Source organism: Dendrobates tinctorius, unplaced genomic scaffold, assembly GCF_039654945.1.
Source record: "Dendrobates tinctorius isolate UK_male_01 unplaced genomic scaffold, ASM3965494v1 ptg000120l, whole genome shotgun sequence".
In the NCBI taxonomy this organism is placed as follows: Eukaryota; Metazoa; Chordata; class Amphibia; order Anura; family Dendrobatidae; genus Dendrobates; species Dendrobates tinctorius.
In genome coordinates, this window is record NW_027361788.1 from 40545835 (window position 1) to 40565442 (window position 19608).

Below are 19608 nucleotides of genomic sequence, written 5' to 3' on the forward strand. Positions count from 1 at the left end.
AAATAGCCTTGGAGTCAATTGTCCAATTACTTTTGGTCCCTACAGGGTGGCACATGTTAAGGAGCTGAAACTCCTAAACCCTTCATCCAATTTTAATGTGGATACCCTCAAATGAAAGCTGAAAGTCTGAACTTCAACTGCATCTGAATTGTTTTGTTTAAAATTCATTGTGGTAATGTCTAGAACCAAAATTAGAAAAATCTTGTCTCGGTCCAAATATATAGACCTAACTGTATGTACACAGTGACTCCACCAGCAGAATAGTAAGCGCAGCTGTGAGGTATACTACAGGAAGTACCATCCTTCAAAAGCAGCTACTATGAATTTCTCTTCCTCCTGGAGATGCAAGGCGCAGTATTGCACACAAACCTCCAACTTCTCAACTGCCCTGACTCACGGACTCCACAGCACTGGTCACTACTGAGCATGTGCTGTATATAAAGTGCAGCGCAGATTCATCTCAGCTAAAAGCTAAGATCCTTAGATCAGGAACAGAACAGACATTTATAGGACATTCCATAACGTTCCTAAATTATTCTGAAAACATTTAATGCACATCCTGCACTGAACTACTGACCCAATTTATTATGTAAATTTATGGGTCGGTCCATTGCACACCAACTCCACAGCTCTGCTGCACTCGCTGGGTCACAACTTAACTCCACCACGACTCTTAGCGCCTGGTGGGGGCCAACTGCTGAAATCTAAATGAGATCATATATAAACCAAGAATGACAAATGGCATTTTATTTAATTTTTGTAACCATTTATTGTTAAATTGTCCCAACCAATAACAAATTAAGGTCCCACCGACCCAATAAAATTTTCAGTTTGTACATATTGCACAGTGTTATCCAGTCACATCTCAGTGTTAGTAACAGTTAAAAGCAACCACGATATTACAAAGTCTGCAGATTCTTTTTTCTTGCCATAATTCCCACCAATTGGAGGCAGCGAGTCCAGCTCGGCCCCTGTCCATCCAAGGGGCAAGACCCCCCAGCCCCTTAACCGTTCTCCAGTGTCTCTACTAATAACATTCATTGAAAAGACAGCAATATACAGTAGGGAGGGTCTCGGAGCGCTGACGTAGCAGGAGTCCCCCACCGTGCTCCGCTACATCCTCTTGAAGGTCACAGCTCCTAGCGGGATAAGCGGCGGCATCATTAAAGTGTCCATAGGAATCATCTTCTCTCTTCACTACGGGAGACGGACACCAGCGAATGTACAGAACACATAATAACCGAACCGGACAAAGACGTTATACATATAATACACCCCCGCCAGGGAGGAACTTCATTCTCCAGAATGGTTACTTGGCCATAAAATAAAATAAAAATATATATATAGCCATGTCCCCTTTGCAGCAAATTAACCTCTGTCTGCCCAAATTGGTGCAAAATCAAGGGGGTTCTTATTGCACTAGAGGTGACGAAGGAGATAAGAGCCTGTTGACAGACAGTTCCTACCGCGTCCTACTCCGTAGATGGTGGAGGAATGCGGGCATCTTTTCCATGGAAGATCGCTCTTCATTTGGTGGAGTAGGAGGCTCCATCCTGAAGACTGAGTTGGGTCCATTACGGTTTGGGTTCCAGTGTCAGACTAAAGTTCCAGGTGGCGTGCCCTCCGCCGACCGCTGTCCTTGCGTCCGGGTGATCGCAGAGGACGGGTTGTACAAATCTTCATCAACGTACTCTGAAAAGTGTCTGGGGGAGTAGCCGGTGATAGATGGGGGAAAAGTGAAGAGAGAAAGGGGTGTTTTTTTTGTAAAATGTAGGTGTGGCGTGATACAGTTGGGTGGGGCGTTGGTTTGGAATGAAGAAAAAAAAAAAAAATAAGAATATGAAAAAGTTGGATAAAAGTTGTTGTACCATGGAGTCAGAGTAATATGCCAAAGTGTCATAGGGGGTTATGTGTAGGGTGGAGCAAGATGAATGTAGGGCAGAAAAAAAAGGGGGAAAGCAGAAACAAAGCATTAGAAATATACAAAGCAGCTCACAATAACTAAGAATAGAAAGTGTAGCCCCACATTGGGAAAGCCGAGCGACCACCAATAGATCTCTGAAGGCCCCCAATATTGGACGTATATTAGCACATGTACGCAGGTCCCTGTATAGCCGGAGCACAAGGTGGAGCTACACTTTACAGGGTCGTGTCCCGAACCATAAATGGAAAGAATAAAGAGGTAAAAAAAAATATATATAAACATTCATATATAATGTTACTATAAAGATCAAGGTGTAAACCCCACCGAAGTGCTGACAGACACTGCCGGTAACGAGCAGCCGGAGAGAATACTCTCAGTTGCCCATTGTTTAAGCTCTTAAAAATTATCCAGATATTCTGGGTTCACATCAAATGTCCATTCCCAAACCTCATTGTACAGTTTACATAGAAGTTTATCTACATAAAAAGGTCAGTTAGGATCAGGATGCAAAGTTATTATAATTACTCCAGAGTTGCACTAACTATTCTGCAAGTTTCAGAGCCGAAATCTCTCAGCATGTACAGATTCGGCACAAAGCCTTGTTCTGGTGATATTGATTGAAGCTCTTGACGTAAAAAAGTAATGTAATGTATGTGCACATTTACTCTACCAGATGAATAGTGAGTGCAGCTCTGGAGTATAATACAGGATGTAACTCAGGATCAGTAATGTAATGTATGTACACAGTGACTGCACCAGCAGAATAGTGAGTGCAGCTCTGGAGTATAATACAGGAGGTAATTCAGGATCAGTACAGGATCAGTAATATAATGTATGTGCACATTTACTCTACCAGATGAATAGTGAGTGCAGCTCTGGAGTATAATACAGGATGTAACTCATGATCAGTAATGTAATGTATGTACACAGTGACTGTACCAGCAGAATAGTGAGTGCAGCTCTAGGGTATAATACAGGAGGTAACTCAGGATCAGTAATGTAATGAATGTACACAGTGACTGCACCAGCAGAATAGTGAGCGCAGCTCTAGGGTATAATACAGGATGTAACTCAGAGGATCAGTACGGGATAGGTAATGTAATGTACGTACACAGTGACTGCACCAGCAGAATAGTGAGTGCAGCTCTGGAGTATGTAACTTGAGACAGTACAATACATGGTTTACAAATTTACCTACCTTTATATACAGATTACACCTATATAAAAACTGTACAATGCATTCAAAGATGGATTATCAGTGCATTTATTTTTATACATACACATGTTCTGTCTTTTAGGACGGTGCAGTTTTTACATACAGATCCTTCGGTATTACAGCTTGTGAACTCACATCCATTGCAGGCAATCAGGTCACTGTAGGATTCGTCCTGTGCAGATGAGTCTGTCCCTCCAAAGAGATCAGAGTGCCGACATGGCAGTGTGCCTTACACCCACGTATCCCAGAGAAACACTCATTTTCTGCAAGAACGATGCCAGAAGCTGCAATACCGGAGAGTCCCAATAGAAAGACTTGCATAACATTATATGTGAAACACTTTTGGTCTGGACACATGAAAAAATAAAAAAGGAAGAAGTGCAGAATACAATATTATAGAAGTTGTAGTGTAATAAAACTGTAGTGTCAAATCAGAGCCGGGCGGACCAGAGAGGAGTCTGAGCGCGGCAGGAGGCAATTTCTAGTAGAGAATCTCATACCTGCCATGCATTGGGGCCCCTGTGAAACTGATGGAGTGTGGAAGAGGGGATCCAGCCTGATAGTGTCCATCGTGGTAGCCGGGCCGATAGTATCTCGGATATTGCATGTGCGGGGGGATAGGTCCCCTTTGCACTCCAGCCGGGGCAGCTGAATTGCGAAGGTACCAGTCCCGAAGTCCCTCGAGGGCCAAAGCTTTATGCACATTCCTCTCCATAGTCTCAGGTGGCGGAGCACGCGGTTGGCTTCGAGATCGTGGACCCGGATGGGAAACCTGAGCAGCAGGGCGTTGTTGGAAGCCATCAGCATGCCAAGGCTGCTGAAAGTGTGAAGTATCAGTCAAATGGGGGCCACAAGACTTGTTGCGGGCAACATTCCTGCGCTGTTGAGTTTCAGCGCGGCTCCTCAGGGCAGGACTTCCTGGATACCCATCATAATAACCATCCCGACGCGAGTAATGGCTGGTGCCGTCCGGATCTGCCCACCACGGAGCTTCGGGTTCTACCCACCAATGACCATCCGGTTCCACCCAGCCTCGTTGCTGCTGTCGTTCCATGTAATAATCCAGCAAAATATCTTCATAAGGAAGCCGAGTATTAGCGTTAGGTGTACGGGGATCAGGAGATCTTGCACCCCGTTGCTGGTGATGCGAGGGCAACACGCCAGGCTGCGGGCGCTCACTTAGAGCTTCAGAACTTTTGAAGGACGGTTTTCCCTGGGTTTCTGTAGGAGGTGGTCTCTCAATCAAAGCTTCTGAGCTGTTACTGCGACGGCTCCGTGTGGAATGGATGTTTGGGCGATCACTGGGGAAGCCCACCTGAGAGTCCTGACTCCCAGTCCACTGTCTCTGAGATAATCCTGAGCTGTCTGACCTGGAAGAAGGAGAAGTGATTGGCAGGAGAACATGCCCCCAGCCAAAGAGCTGGAGTCATTTCATGAGGCAGGGTGCAAAGCTGGACATACACACTAGGTAGCTGTTGCCTGACCCTTCAATAAACATGCACACTCTGCTTATCCGAGCGTGCCTGTGTTGTGAATGGTCAAAAGGAGAAGCAACTACCAAAAACCTCTAATGGCATATTTTCTCAGAAAATATGGTATGTTAAAATCCAGCTGCCCGGTCTCCCACCTTCCGAATATCTGATGTTGATAGGCCGGACTTGTTGAAACATGTATACTCAGCTGAATTCTTTGACCCCCCCCCCCCCAAAAAAAAAAAAAAAAAAAAAAAAAAAAAATTACCTACCTCAGGGCAGAGCTGCTGCAGGCATTACGGCTCAGAATGGGGGTAGCGGGGACACTCCGGCCCTCTAGACTTGACAGACTCCGAGGGAACGACCTAGTGGGACTTAGGGTGAAAATAAAAAAGTTATACATATTAAATGTGAATTATGACTAATCAGCCCCATCGTCCTGCACACTACTTCTTCCCTCAGTCTCTCTGGCACCTGACATTGGTTATTCATGTGTTATCGGAGGGGGTCCAGAGCCTGGTACCCCTAACAATCAAGCCTGTAGCTCTTTCACTGCAGTAGCCAACACAGCGCTGCTCTAATCCACATGGCTGTGGCAGTTACTGCACTTCTGCCTTAGTCACGTAACATAGCCGAGCTGCAGTACCAAACAGATCCACATGGATGGCGATTCATTGGTTACCGCACCAGTGGGCACTAGAACCAACAAAGGGTTTGCATAGATCAAGAAAATAATTAAATCCCCCCCCCCCCCACAGTCTAAAGGCGGCTACTCAGGCCACGCACCAACATGAAAGCCTTCATGACTATAGTATACAGTGCTAGAGCCGACGGCGTTAACCCCAGGGCACATCTGGGCTGCACATGAAGCCAGACCGGAGTCTCCTGATCAAAGCCGCTCCGCAGCCCCATAGCCTTTGATCCTTCTCCAATGACGAAGGTAGACAGCCCCCGCTGTTTTCCTGCCTCACCTTCCAGCGCTCGCCATGGAGTTGCGTCGGTTGTGGACCTCGCAATACAGCTCTACAGGTGACGCTTTCCATCCGACTCTTCTCTCCGGGCTGCTGGAGACAGCCCGGGAGTGTTCAGTCAATCGAGGGGGAGACGGTCGCATTGTGGATGATAGAATGTCATCTGCAGGAGGACAGAGGAGTTATGCAGAGCCCCCCTAAAGCTCTCATTAACCCATTAATAATTCAAGATGTTCTCACCATGGCTGGCACTCTCCGATAACGAGCTGCATTCAGATTGGTACGCTTCATCTGCAATAAACGAAACAAAAGCGTCATAGGACACGACCTTAGACATAGACGGCACCCGAGGTACGCGGGCCGGGGCGGCAGTAACTCACCCAGCAGACTGTGCGGCACTCTGTGTGTGGGTCTCAAGCCCAGCTTCCTGCGCAGGTTGTTACTCTGCTCTTCTAACTCCTGCAGTCTACGTAGTGCATCCAGATACACCAGCCTCCGCTTTCTGCGCTGCTCCAGCGTCAGCTCCGCACTCTGCTCAGCTGCCAAGCTCAGCTTCCGGGCCGCCTCGGACATCTGCAGCTGCAGAGCAAAGTCCCTCTCCAAACGCTCAAGCTGGACCTCCTGCCGGAAGAGAGCATCTGGGTTAATACTCCCATAATATGAGGCGCAACATGTTAGGATGTGAGTGTGGCCCTACATAATGCTGGGAGTTGTAGTCTCAACAGATGGAATTCCGATCTTAATGTTGTTTTTGGTGTCCTGACCATCCAAAAAAAAATGTACAGTACAGACCAAAAGATTGGACACACCTTCACATTCAAGAGTTTTCTTTATTTTCATGACTATGAAAATTGTAAATTAACTCTGAAGGCATCAAAACTATGAATTAACACATGTGGAATTATATAATTAACAAAAAAGTGTGACACAACTGAAAATATGTCATATTCTAGGTTCTTCAAAGTAGCCACCTTTGCTTTGATTACTGCTTTGCACACTCTTGGCATTCTCTTGATGAGCTTCAAGAGGTAGTCACCGGAAATGGTTTTCACTTCACAGATGTGCCCTGTCAGGTTTAATAAGGGGGATTTCTTGCCTTTATAAATGGGGTTGGGACCATCTGTTGTGTTATGCAGAAGTCTGGTGGATACACAGCTGATAGTCCTACTGAATAGACTGTTAGAATTTGCATGATGGCAAGAAAAAAAGCAGTGGCCATCATTACTTTAAGAAATGAAGGTGGTCAGTTAGCCAAAAAAATTAGGAAAACTTTGAAAGTGTCCCCAAGTGCAGTGGCAAAAAACAGCAAGCGCTACAAAGAAACTGGCTCACATGAGGACCGCCCCAGGAAAGGAAGACCAAGAGTCACCTCTGCTGCGGAGGATAAGTTCATCCGAGTCACCAGCCTCAGAAATCGCAGATTAACAGCAGCTCAGATTAGCGACCAGGTCAATGCCACACAGAGTTCTAGCAGCAGACACATCTCTACAACAACTGTTAAGAGGAGACTTTGTGCAGCAGGCCTTCATGGTAAAATAGCTGCTAGGAAACCACTGCTAAGGGCAGGCAACAAGCAGAAGAGACTTGTTTGGGCTAAAGAACACAAGGAATGGACATTAGACCAGCGGAAATCTGTGCTTTGGTCTGATGCGTCCAAATTTCAGATCTTTGGTTCCAACCACCGTGTCTTTGTGCGAAGCAGAAAAGGTGAACAGATGGACTCTATATGCCTGGTTCCCTGTTATGAATGGGTCACCGAGGAGGATGGCAAGAACAGGCTAAGCCACCAGAAGACCAGAGAGGTTGGAAACTAAGCAGATTGCAGACCCCTGATCCTATCCACACAACTAGCAGTAGCCGTGGAGCGTTCCTACGATGCCCTAGACGCTTTGTCACAGCCGGAGGAATAACTAAGCCCAAAGACAGAAAGATGAAATCTAAACTGCCCCGGAGCAGATTCCCAAAGGAATAGACAGCCCCCAAACATATATTGTCGGTGAGACAAGATGAGACACAAACACAGGCAGAGAACAGACAGAGCAAACGATGGAGCCCATGCTGTCTAGACAGGACAGGAGAGAAAAGATACTGTCTGCAATCACACACAATTCCCTGAAAAAGTCCAACACTACTGATATACAAAAAACCTGAGATCACACGATCTCACCCCCGCTAGATCAGCACTCTGGTATAAACTGGCAGCAAAGCAAAAAGATACTAACATAAGAGGGCACTGAACAAGTTGCAACATATGAAGCAGGGCCCAGCAGAGCAGGGAGCACGCTGATCCATAGCCGCAAAACAGAAAGCAAAAAAAAAAAAAAAAGACACAACCAGATTAGATGCAAAGGATTAGTAAAAGAATCACTTAGCTGAATCATGCAGATCAGGCAGGGGACAAAAGAGTTCTAAATGCACACTGAGGAAATCACCAGCAACCTCCAAGAGCAGCCAGCTTAATTATATGCTCCCAGCCAGTAATCCCAGGTTTCCAATTATCGTCGTCAGGTGGGGAACTTCCATCCACCTGACCAGCTCCACTACTCTCAGCAACCACCAGAGTGGGCAGAGGGAGCTTCGGCTCAGAACTCCAAGCAAGAGAATTCACAACAGTTCCCACTGCGAAGCATGGAGGAGGAGGTGTGATGGTGCTTTGCTGGTGACACTGTTGGGGATTTATTCAAAACTGAAGGCATACTGAACCAGCATGGCTACCACAGCACCTTGCAGCGGCATGCTATTCCATCAGGTTTGCGTTCAGTTGGACCATCATTTATTTTTCAACAGGACAATGACCCCAAACACACCTCCAGTCTGTGTACGGGCTATTTGACCAAGAAGGAGAGTGATGGGTGAGCTACGCCAGATGACCTGGCCTCCAGTCACCAGACCTGAACCCAATCGAGATGGTTTGGGGTGAGCTAGACCGGAGAGTGAAGGCAAAAGGGCCAACAAGTGCTAAGCATCTCTGGGAACTCCTTCAAGACTGTTGGAAGACCATTTCCGGTGACTACCTCTTCAAGCTCATCAAGAGAATGCCAAGAGTGTGCAAAGCAGTAATCAAAGCAAAAGGTGGCTACTCTGAAGAACATAGAATAGAAGACATTTTCCGTTGTTTCACACTTTTTTTTGTTAATTATATAATTCCACATGTGTTAATTCATAGTTTTGATGCCTTCAGAGTGAATCTACAATTTTCATAGTCATGAAAATAAAGAAAAATCTTTGAATGAGAAGGTGTGTCCAAACTTTTGCTCTGTACTGTATCTGTAGGAGTACCAACAGCATGTTTGGGGACAAAAGGGAGTATGCCACCCCATGGAGAGTTCATACCTGCCAAGGCTTGTATACACGGTGATAGTTGCAATCCTATGAACCAAGGCTTGTATACACGGTGATAGTTGAAATCCTATGAACTGCCAGTAGATGGTGCTGATGACACTGCACACCTCCATTATCTCCTATTATCTATAATTACTGGGGGTAATAGTGAGAAATTGCTTCCTAATACTCAGATGCCTTAGAGGACAAACAACAGTTATCAGAAACGAGCCTCAAGGTCACCCGCAGCGTTATCCACCAAGGACAGGGTGCACCTGACTGCACTGGACACGAGCCATGTTCATTCAGATGCAGCCAGAGTCTGGAATTTCTGCTGGAAATGACATCAGCATCAGGCTCTCCAGTCACCAGGAATAAAGCCTCTTCAGTATGGCTGACAGCAATGATCTGAGAGGCAGTGATGTCCCAGTATCACCGACAGCTAGTGGCATTTATTGACTTAAAGGGGTCCATCCCAGCGCAATCAGCTCTAGACCCCTCAAAGATAAAAACAGTGGATACCCTGCTGTGGCTCCGTTATAGTGGCGTAGGCGCCACTGTTCCCGGAGAGTGATGTGACATTATTGTGCTACGTGACCGCTGCAGTGTCACTGGCTCATCAATATTCAGTCAGGGTGGACGAAATAGTAAAGGCTGAAACGGAGAAGCGGCCACTCATGCCCTTCAGCCAGCACGTGACCCAAGCCATGCCACCCTCCACGAACAGCAGCACCGACATCGCTGGAACATGCCAGAGTGGGACATCGGAACAATGACGCATGCGCAGGAGTGGAACATTTAGGAGACTGGCGCGGGGCATTTAGGAGACTGGCGCAGCGTAGTGGTTTTCAATAAAGGTTGCTGATGTATTACTTAAGATCATTGTGACCTATATATTCAACAAATCTCAAAGTCTAGTCTAAAGGGCATGTCACACTAAGAGATATCGCTAGCAATATCGCTATAACTAGTGACGTTATAGCGATATTGCTAGCGATATCGCGGTGTCTGATACTTACCTACGACCGGCTCCCCCCGCTGGTTATCGCTGATCGCGCGAGAACAGGCTGGACTGTTTCTCGTCATCAGCTTCCTGCTTGGCTTCCTGCTGTGACGACGAGCGACGCGTGGAGCCGGGCGGGAGGACGCAGGATCGCCTGGTGTGACAGGTAAGTAGCGATCCCCGTCCCCTGCGATGTCGCTGGTGAGATCTGCCTGTGTGGCAGCTCACTAGCGACCACTTAGCGATGTACCAGCGATCCTGACCGCGTCATATCGCTGGTCGGGATCGCTGGTACATCGCTAAGTGTGACAGTACCTTGAGAGGTTTGGCAGTGTTAGGTCCTGGAAAACGAGAATCGCCTTAACGTGGCTACCAGGTACACATGAATTGGCCAATTTATGCGCTAAGCATTCTCAATTTTTCATATTTCTAGTGCAGTAATGCAATTCAACTTTCATATTTCATGTTTGCAAGCTATAGTGCTACAGAGTGCTGCCTTATTTGACAATATATTCAACGCTCATCTTTAAGGGGTTAAAGGGATATGCAGAAATCCTTCCACATCCATGACCTATTCACAAGATAAGTGGACTGTAAGATTGCTGCAGGTCCAACCACTGGAACCCCCACCGAACATGACAAAGGAGGTCCCAAAGTCCCCTGTGTGAATGGGAAGGGAGTGGACACGTGGGATGGCTGCTCTGCTCCTCCTCTATAGGAGCGATTGTCGCACACGCTCACTATTGCTCCATTCACTGATAGCCCTGTTCTTGTGATCCATGGGGTCTCAGCAGCCCGACCCCTAGCAATCACACATCTTGTGGATAGGTGCTAGCTTTTTTTATGGGACCACCTCTTTATGTTGTCTGCATCATCTCACCTCTGCTCTGGTTACAGTGGCAGCGCTCACTCGAAATGCTCTCTGCTTCCTTGTGATGACTGGGGGTCTCTCGCCATACTCCAAGGGGTACTCCGGGGGGACCTGCCCAGTCAGCTCCTGGAGGGAAACACAGCAGTGCTGGGTGAGATGTTAGGACAGGACTGGACTGCCGCCATCATGACTCAGGCAGCAGAAATCAGTAAAGCCTCATTAACAGTGACATCGACGGGGGCAGGGATCAATGCTGTGTGCGCACAGGACCCAGCCGCCACACCGTGCCAGTCCGTACAGTCACCGATATTTGACGTGCATTTACAAGGCTTGTAAACCGCTTCAAGTCTATCTTACCTCTAAAAGCTGGGAAAGTGAGTGCTATCTGTTGTTCTCTGTTATCACCCATTTCAAGAGTGTTCATGACTGATCGGAAGTCTGAAAATTCTGAGACCGGACCCCGTGATCCCTACTTTGTCTCACTGATCTCCAGCGGTGGTCTTTCCATGTGTTATGTGCAGGCACAACAGCTGCAGGGCCAAGAAGTGAGGACCGCCACATGTCCTCACCTCCCCGTGTGCTGGAGAACGGGAGTGGGCTTCCTAATTAGCTAAAAGCTAACATTTTTATCTATTTTTTTCTTCTTTAGCACACATGCAAGTAATAGAGCCATTACTTAAAGGGGCAGCCCTCGTACTCACCGCCTCCTGCAGGCACAGCCTCCGCAGCTCATGCACCTTCTGACGCAGCGACTCCTGGAGATCTCGCTGTTTCTCTCCGAGGTCTGAGATCAGTTGGGCTCTCTGCTTAGAGGAGGCGTCAAACAGGGCCCCACCTGTAGAGAACATTTACACATTAATGCCTCCCACAACATCCCTCCATGACTGGAATCCTATCATTAAAACCCCCCAAACTGTTAATTAATAATACTGCCATGTAGTACATAGTGGTGCAACAGAGTGCCCAAACAACGGGGTCCTCAAGTCTACGTGAATTCAGCACAGGAACGTTTTAGAGAAAGAGAAAGAGGTAAGAAAATACCGCTATAGAATACCCCAATAAAGGTATAATATGGTGTACTATACAGCACATTATTACTGCCTAGTAGTCCCCAAATGGTGATATACTTTGCCCATTTACCTAGGATGTAGGCAAGTCTCAAGCAATAATAGATCAATGTTTATGAACGAATGTTTCCCTGCAGTGAGCACATAATACCGCCAGAGTGCTCCAATATGATTATATGGTGCCCATATAGCATCACACAGTGCAGTAATGTTACCATTCACTAGTGCCAAAAAACTGGTTCAGTGTGCCTTATTGTCTATGCAAGTCTCAATCAATAATCAATCTTCAAGGTTTCTGACGGTAAGGTGGCCTGCCGTAAGCAAATACTGCCGTAGAGTACCCCAAATAGTATATGGAGCGTTAAGAATACCCCCTTCTAGTCCACAAAAACTGTTACAGTGTGCTTGATGGTCTACGCAAGTCCCAAGCAATAATCAATGTCTTTTTCTCTAAGTAGGTGGAGCCATACATTACGCAAACAATACAGCCATAGAGTTAATCAAAAACCGTACCACATAGTGCGATAATCAAAATACTGCCATGTAGTCCTCATTCATGAGTACTATACAGAGCTATAAACATTGCAAAACACAGTGCCATACAGCACACCATATACCACAATACACTGCCCTAATAATACCGCATAGAAGTCCCCTAACAGTGCTATATGGCATGTGATTAACTGGGTTCTTGTGTCTGTGTGGATTTAGCAGGGATTAGTTATGGATATTCCTATATCAAAGTATACAACAGCACATAGATAATACTATCCAGCATATACACCAAATACCACCATACAGTGCACGCATAATATTGCTATGTAGTTTACGAATTACAGAACTATGCATTGGACAAGTAACTCTGCCTTACTATGCTCCTATACCACCATACAGAGCACCAATATTGCCCCCCAAATATCAGTACATGTACAGTGATCACATAATAGTGCCATAGAGCGCAGTTATAATACACCTTAGCAGTACCCAAATACCTGCACTACATAGTGACCAAGTAGCAGTTCCATAGAGCACAGTTATAACATGCCTTAGTAGTGCCCAAATAACTGTCCCAGTTACCAAGTAGCAGTGCCATAGAGCACAGTTACAAAACACCTTAGCAGTGCCCAAATACCTGTCCCATAGTGACCAAGTAGCAGTACCACAGAGCACAGTTATAACATGCCTTAGTAGTGCCCAAATACCTGTCCCATAGTGACCAAGTAGCAGTTCCATAGAGCACAGTTATAAAACACCTTAGCAGTGCCCAAATACCTGTCCCATAGTGACCAAGTAGCAGTACCACAGAGCACAGTTATAACATGCCTTAGTAGTGCCCAAATACCTGTCCCATAGTGACCAAGCAGCAGTTCCATAGAGCACAGTTATAACATGCCTTAGCAGTGCCCAAATACCTGTCCCATATAGTGACCAAGTAGCAGTACCACAGAGCACAGTTATAACATGCCTTAGTAGTGCCCAAATACCTGTCCCATAGTGACCAAGTAGCAGTTCCATAGAGCACAGTTATAACATGCCTTAGTAATGCCCAAATACCTGTCCCATAGTGACCAAGTAGCAGTACCATAGAGCGCAGTTATAACACCTTAGCAGTGCCCAAATACCTTTCCCATATAGTGACCAAGTAGCAGTATCATAGAGCGCAGTTATAACACCTTAGCAGTGCCCAAATACCTTTCCCATATAGTGACCAAGTAGCAGTATCATAGAGCGCAGTTATAACACCTTAGCAGTGCCCAAATACTTGTCCTATATAATTAACTAATATTACCACCTAATAGCCCCCATATAAAAAGTACTATACAGTGACCAGACAAAGCCCCTGTACACAGACCCTCTGATATCGGCGGGAACAGTAGTGTGCATGGGGCCTCCTGACTCTCCCCAAACAGATGACGTGGGGGAGAAGAATCGGCAGCCATGTATTGTGTATAGGGGAACATAACAGTGCCCAATTATCTGGGTTCTCTAGTCTATGCAGATTCTGCAGGGGGGGGGGGGGGAAGGTATAATGCTTCCTGTTTGGGTGGTCTAGCCCCCCTCCCCGGAAACAGTTGTTCATATTACCCTACCTTGCAGGAGGGGGGGCTCAATATACATGCCCCTGCCCACCCCCATAATACACCCATGTTAGTAAACCTGTCCGTGTCTCTGAGTGAGTGCAGACGAGTCGGCACAGCAGCCAAGCAGCACAGCACGCCTGCGGCGTCAGGAAGAAAAGGTGTACATAGCTCCATGTACAGGGACAGAGGATCTGGGTGTATCAAGCTTTAGCATATATTACGTCACTGCAGTGACATCTCTGGGGGCACTACATTGTCTCAGTGATACCCGGGACCCCTGCACTGTTTGGCGATTCTCCATAATCTCTCCACTTTAGTTGCTGCCATATTGAATCAGATATCAACATTTTGTATAGTGGCCGATCCATGATACCAAATGGGGGTCCGCCGGCCCCCTGAACATTAGCTCAATGGCCTGTTCAGCCAAGCAGGTGACCAGATACATAACCGTGCGGTATTTTACCTGACGTGGCGATGCCACAGGGACCCTTCACCTCCATGTTCGCTCCGCAGCTCCTACCAACGTTGAAAGACGCCTATGGAGATAAGGGGGACACCAAGCATATGATCAGCGGCAACAAGTCATCACACTGCCCTCTGCTATAGCCCCCCCGGAGACCCTCCACCCCGCACCGTGCTCTCCACTGTAGGCATCAATGAAGGGGCTTCCGCCATGTCAATAAGGATAATATGAATGCAAAAGGGTAAAGAAAGGAGATCGATGGGGGAAGGGAGGAAAAGTGTAGCCCCCGCACCAATAAACTCCAGGAAGGTCCCGGCCTCCCCCCTCCCTGCAGCGGACACCAAATGCCAGGAACTAAAAAGACCAACTCCAAGGACATCTGCTATACAGATAACAGCATGAGAGGCGGTGGGCACACGCACATGGAAAGGATGGCAGTTTTTTTTGCAAATCCAATAAATGCAAGATTCGCTCCTACATCGCATTCACAATTCATATTTCTTTCCTGAAAGCCACACACAGACCAAGGTTGTCCGCAGGCCTTCGCCCATACATGATATCGACGGCAATGTGCACTACAGCTCCCAGCATGCTCTGTGCCACTAAAGATCCTAAACAAGCTCTTCAGGGGAACCGCCGTGCCCCCCACCCTAAAGCTGGGACTCTGCTTACATGCATGAACTTTCTGCTGCAAATCTCCAGGACTGAAGTGACTAAAGGGGGGGGGTTATCAGCACAGAAATGGGAGCCGTTCTGACTGCCATATTGGGCTCCACTCAGCTTTCCGCACGTCGGATGCAATTTCTCCCCAAATCTTGTATGGGCGCTCCGCTGTGCGTGAATGATCGGTGCAGTCTCCCTGTCGGTAACACAAGTCAGACATGACAAGGACTGTGCGTATGGAGGGTCCACTGAGACATGACACACTTCACATTACGAGGTCGGCAGCAAAATGTCTCAGAAGATTGTAACCCCTTCCTGGACCTGTTTCCACATTGCACAGCTAATTACCAGCAACATTGTCACCCAGCTTTCCAGAGACCCTGAATGGCACATTAATTTATTGCTATGCAACCACGTCACAGCGGCTCTGGCAATGTGCTCATGAACCAGAAGGCCCTGGATGAACAGAAATATAGTGCTGCAGTGCATTGAGAGATTGTCAATTAACCAGTTGGTATGAGCAGGGCAGACATCAAGGAAGCAACCCAGGCAAATACCCTGCAGAAGAAAAAAAAAAAAACCAAGACAAAAAAATAGCACTACATCACCCTCATTCTCAGGATCTGAGGTGGTCCTGGAAGTTGGGTCTCCATGCGTCACTATGTCTGCTTCATTCTCAGGATTGGAGGGGGTCCCAGACGTCGGATCTCTATGCGTCACTATGTCTCCTTCATCCACAGGATCGGAGGGGGTCCCAGATGTTGGACCTCCATGCAGCACTATGCTGTCTTCATTCTCAGGATCGGAGGGGGTCCAATGCAGCAACACATCACTTTCATTCTCCGGATCAGAGGGGGTCCACGCCTACCTTTCCCTTTACTTTACCTGTTTGTCAGTGTAGTTCTGTCCATGCACCAAGAGGCTCAGGATGAACAGTGCTGCCATGCACTTAATTATCAGTCACACAGGTGCATGCAGTGCACTGCATGTGCTATGGGCCTGTCCAGGCATATTCCCTTTTTGCCTTGGATACTACAGGTGCCACCATAAGGGAAAGGGTTGGAACGAGCTTTCCCAACATGTTGGGGCGTAAAGCAGCCAATTCTTCATGTGCCCCTTCCAGAAGATGCACTGTCAATCGCTAATGAACCAGGAATGGTAACCAAACCCTGAAATCCTGGTAAATGCCTGCTGGGAATCTGGGTATAAGGTTAGACGCAATGTTACTGTGACCCCCAATTTACCTGGAGCCAGTGCTGGGTACTCTTTTGGCAAACCCCATCCTGCCCCTTGTGCCATGCGGCCTCCTCGCCCAGCCTGTGGTGTCACACAGCAAAGGTTACAGCTGAATCACGGACAGATCAGGCTTCCGTCACTTCTGCAAACAAATCTGTCATCCTGTGTAACAAGCTGGGGATTGTTGCAGAATGCGGCGTCACTGGGGATCAGCATGTCCTAAGCCTCTGATCTAACGCAGCAAACACCTCCCCGATCCCCTCGATCTGTCACTCATTAACACAATGCATGCCATTGTCCACGCCTCGCCGGTATCTGCACAACCCCACCACCCTGTCCCAAGGACTAGTATAACCATAAAGACTAATCCCCCCAGTCCTACTTTTCTGAAAACTTCATAAAACTTTTATTCAGACGATTTTCAGCGATATCTGGGATCTTGGGAAAGCTGGGTAACACTGTACAGGGGACTGCTGCCTGTCACTTGCATGGACTTGTTTAGTAGGCGGCTAGGTAGCCGCAAAAGGTTGAATATTGAAGGGGGGGGGGAACAACACTGCAGCCCTTTCATCCTTCGGATCAATGGGAGTCCCAGACTTCAGACCTCTATGGATCATAAATACAAATATCTCTTTATTAAAGGGGATTACTCAGGGAAAGTTGGGCTTAATGCAGAATCACCCAGCTTTCCCAGATCAACATGTTTGCTCCAGTTTGCATTGACATACAGGACACCGGGAAAGCTGGGTAACACCTTGGTACAAAGTATGGTAACAGCTGGAGAGCCATGAGTTGGGGAGCACTGGTGTAGGGCAATCTGCAGAAACCTCCTGATAGGATGACATTCAGGAATATGTCGGGTGTCTGCCTTGAGCCCCAAAAGAGCCTGGCATCTTCCGGATCTGCTGCCCCTTCCCAAACTGCAGATGTGGAGTCCCTAGGGTGTCCCCAGGAAAACTCACATGCCACATGTTTCAGCGAAGGAGGCCAATTGTCCTCCAAATATCATGTCATCAGATGGGGTCCTTAAATTAAAAGGCTATTCCATCTTCATAGATAGATATTCTAGAAAGTGCTCGTAAAAACAAGCATTTTTGCAATTTACTGCTTATTAAAATTTGCAATCGTTCTTGAGATGTGCCTTGTTTATAACTCGTTGCCTAGGAGACCGACCACTGCTGCTTGCAAGCACTGCTCTGAAGCTGACCGGAATCGGGAGGCAACATCGCACTCCCTCCCTCCCCATACGCATTGTGCACCCTTATCTTACCGTGAGCGATCCAGCAGATGGCCATTCACCTCCTGAATCTGAAAACAAGAGAGAGTAGAAATAAGCGCGTGCACATAATACTGATGTTGGGTATGTAGCAGAGCCGAGCATGAAAACGTAGCAGAGCTGAGCATGTTACCTGGCACTGTAACGCCAGGAGGAAGTTCTGTAATTATCCGATGTCTAGTCTTATCTAGGAGAATTATTAGAACCCAGTGACAAGCTCAGCACTGCTACATCTGTGGGTACACATGACATATTAGTAACGTCTGCATTATCCCATTCAATCCTCTCGTAGTTATGTTGGTCCGAGGAAAAGCAGAGCCAAAATGGCCACCATTATGGAGTTGGCACATGGGGTGCCGGGGTCTCCTGTCCCAGGACCATATGGGTGGAGGGGTACGCTTGGCTTTTATGGGACTTCTCGCTGGGTGTAGTAGTTCACCACCTTACATCAGGATGTCACATGCTGTGATTCACTAGGGCGGCTCTCCGCAGGGGGTACACAGAGTACAAATAACAGGTGCATGTTTGGCAGTGTCCGCTGCGAGGACGTCATCGATGCAGCAATTATACGCTTCTAATAGTCACCTACCCCGCATGGTAATATAACTCCGGACACACCTAGCCGCACACCGCCACAGGACACTCTGCCCTCGCTGGGACCGCAGGTGGAGTACAGTTTATTGCAGCCATTTCTATAGCGCTAGATTAGGGCACGGGGTGGCAGCAGGGCTCGCGGGTAATGTTACAGGGCAGGCTTGGGGTTAGGTGACTCTTAAGGTGAACACCCAGATTATTTTGGACAGTCCTCCACCTTCCTGGTGGCAGCCGCGCTGGGACAGGAGGATTACGTCAGGTGATAATTTTAGATCTACATTACATAACGGCTCTTTGTTAATCGGTTGCGACATTCAGTGCCTGGATGTTTCCCAATCGGTTCCTGGAAAAGCTGGGTGGCATCCAGTATGGCTGACACTACAGTACCAGGGCGCCATTCCAAAAAGATGTGCAAAGATGGAAATCCCCCACTTTCTCAGAACCAGGGAGAAAAAAAAACCTAGGGCCCTTTAAGTGGCAGTTGGGTCAGTGCCCATTAGAAGTAGAACCCGGGCACCCGGCCTGGCGATTTGGCAGCAATGGCAGGTGATAGATCACGTTGCACTTGTGTCACTGTTAGCGCTACACCCCTGACTGTACACGTAATGATGGACAGCATCGGCAGGCCACCCGTAACACGACATCACCCAGGAGTGCTGTGCCCCCTGCTGCCAACGATCTCTAGAGGCGCCCACGAGGTTTATGGCCTAGGACATTACATGATGAAGGGGTATAGTGCTGTATCACACCACACAGGTTTAGATACACAGTATCAGTGTACGATTAGATACAGTAGCTCAATTTACGGTATCATACAAGACATGACTAGATACATCATCTGAATCAGCATATAACTGCACAAAAATAGGGTGATATACGCCAGGTCAGCAGAGTAGCACATAATAGGCTTAGATACATCAGCACAAATATACAGGCTCACACGGTATTCAGCAAACAGTATCACACATAACAAGCTTAGATACAGCAGCTCAACACACAAAACAGTTTGCTGCGCTGCCGTAACACAAAAAGCTTAGATACAGCAGTGCAGGCACCATCACACATGACAAGCTTAGATACACTAGGCCAGGACACCATACCACATTATAGGCTCAGATGCGGCACCTCAGTAGACAGTATCACCAATAACCAGCTAATATACACATTGGCAGAGAGTATCACATAACAGGTTTAGATACATGGTTCAGCAGACTATCACACATTACAGGATTAGATACACCAGTCCGGTTCTCACTGGTGATACTCCCAGCACAAGTCAGTAACCTTTGGCCCAGCAGGAAGCGTCAGCGAGTCCGCACATCCCTTACTCAATAGCAGTGAGTAAAGCAGCTGCACTGCACTCAGCAGGCGAGAACGTGCCCTGCCTGACTCAGCGGCGCGCAGAGGCTCCTGCTCCCCAGCCACAGTCCTCCGCAGGCTTCCTGCTTAC

At 47.5% G+C, this 19608-nt stretch overlaps 1 protein-coding gene across 8 annotated transcripts in view; it reads right to left on the bottom strand.

Moving 5' to 3' along the window:
- Positions 1–744: 744 nt before the first annotated feature.
- CCDC120 (coiled-coil domain containing 120) overlaps positions 745–19608 on the bottom strand; it is a 55584-nt gene continuing 36720 nt past the window's right edge. For 7 of the 8 annotated variants that reach the window (XM_073541210.1, XM_073541208.1, XM_073541214.1 and 4 more), the window contains exons 2-11: positions 17559–17596; positions 14390–14462; positions 11480–11613; positions 10788–10904; positions 5964–6204; positions 5824–5874; positions 5584–5746; positions 4885–4986; positions 3641–4510; positions 745–1703 (exon numbers count right to left, since the gene is read on the bottom strand). In XM_073541210.1, coding sequence (XP_073397311.1) covers positions 1595–1703; positions 3641–4510; positions 4885–4986; positions 5584–5746; positions 5824–5874; positions 5964–6204; positions 10788–10904; positions 11480–11613; positions 14390–14462; positions 17559–17596 — 1898 coding nt within the window. In that variant the 3' untranslated portion in view covers positions 745–1594. Of the gene's footprint in view, positions 1704–3640; positions 4511–4884; positions 4987–5583; positions 5747–5823; positions 5875–5963; positions 6205–10787; positions 10905–11479; positions 11614–14389; positions 14463–17558; positions 17597–18153; positions 18177–19608 lie in introns of those variants that run through there. The other variant, XM_073541213.1, reaches the window with a different exon arrangement.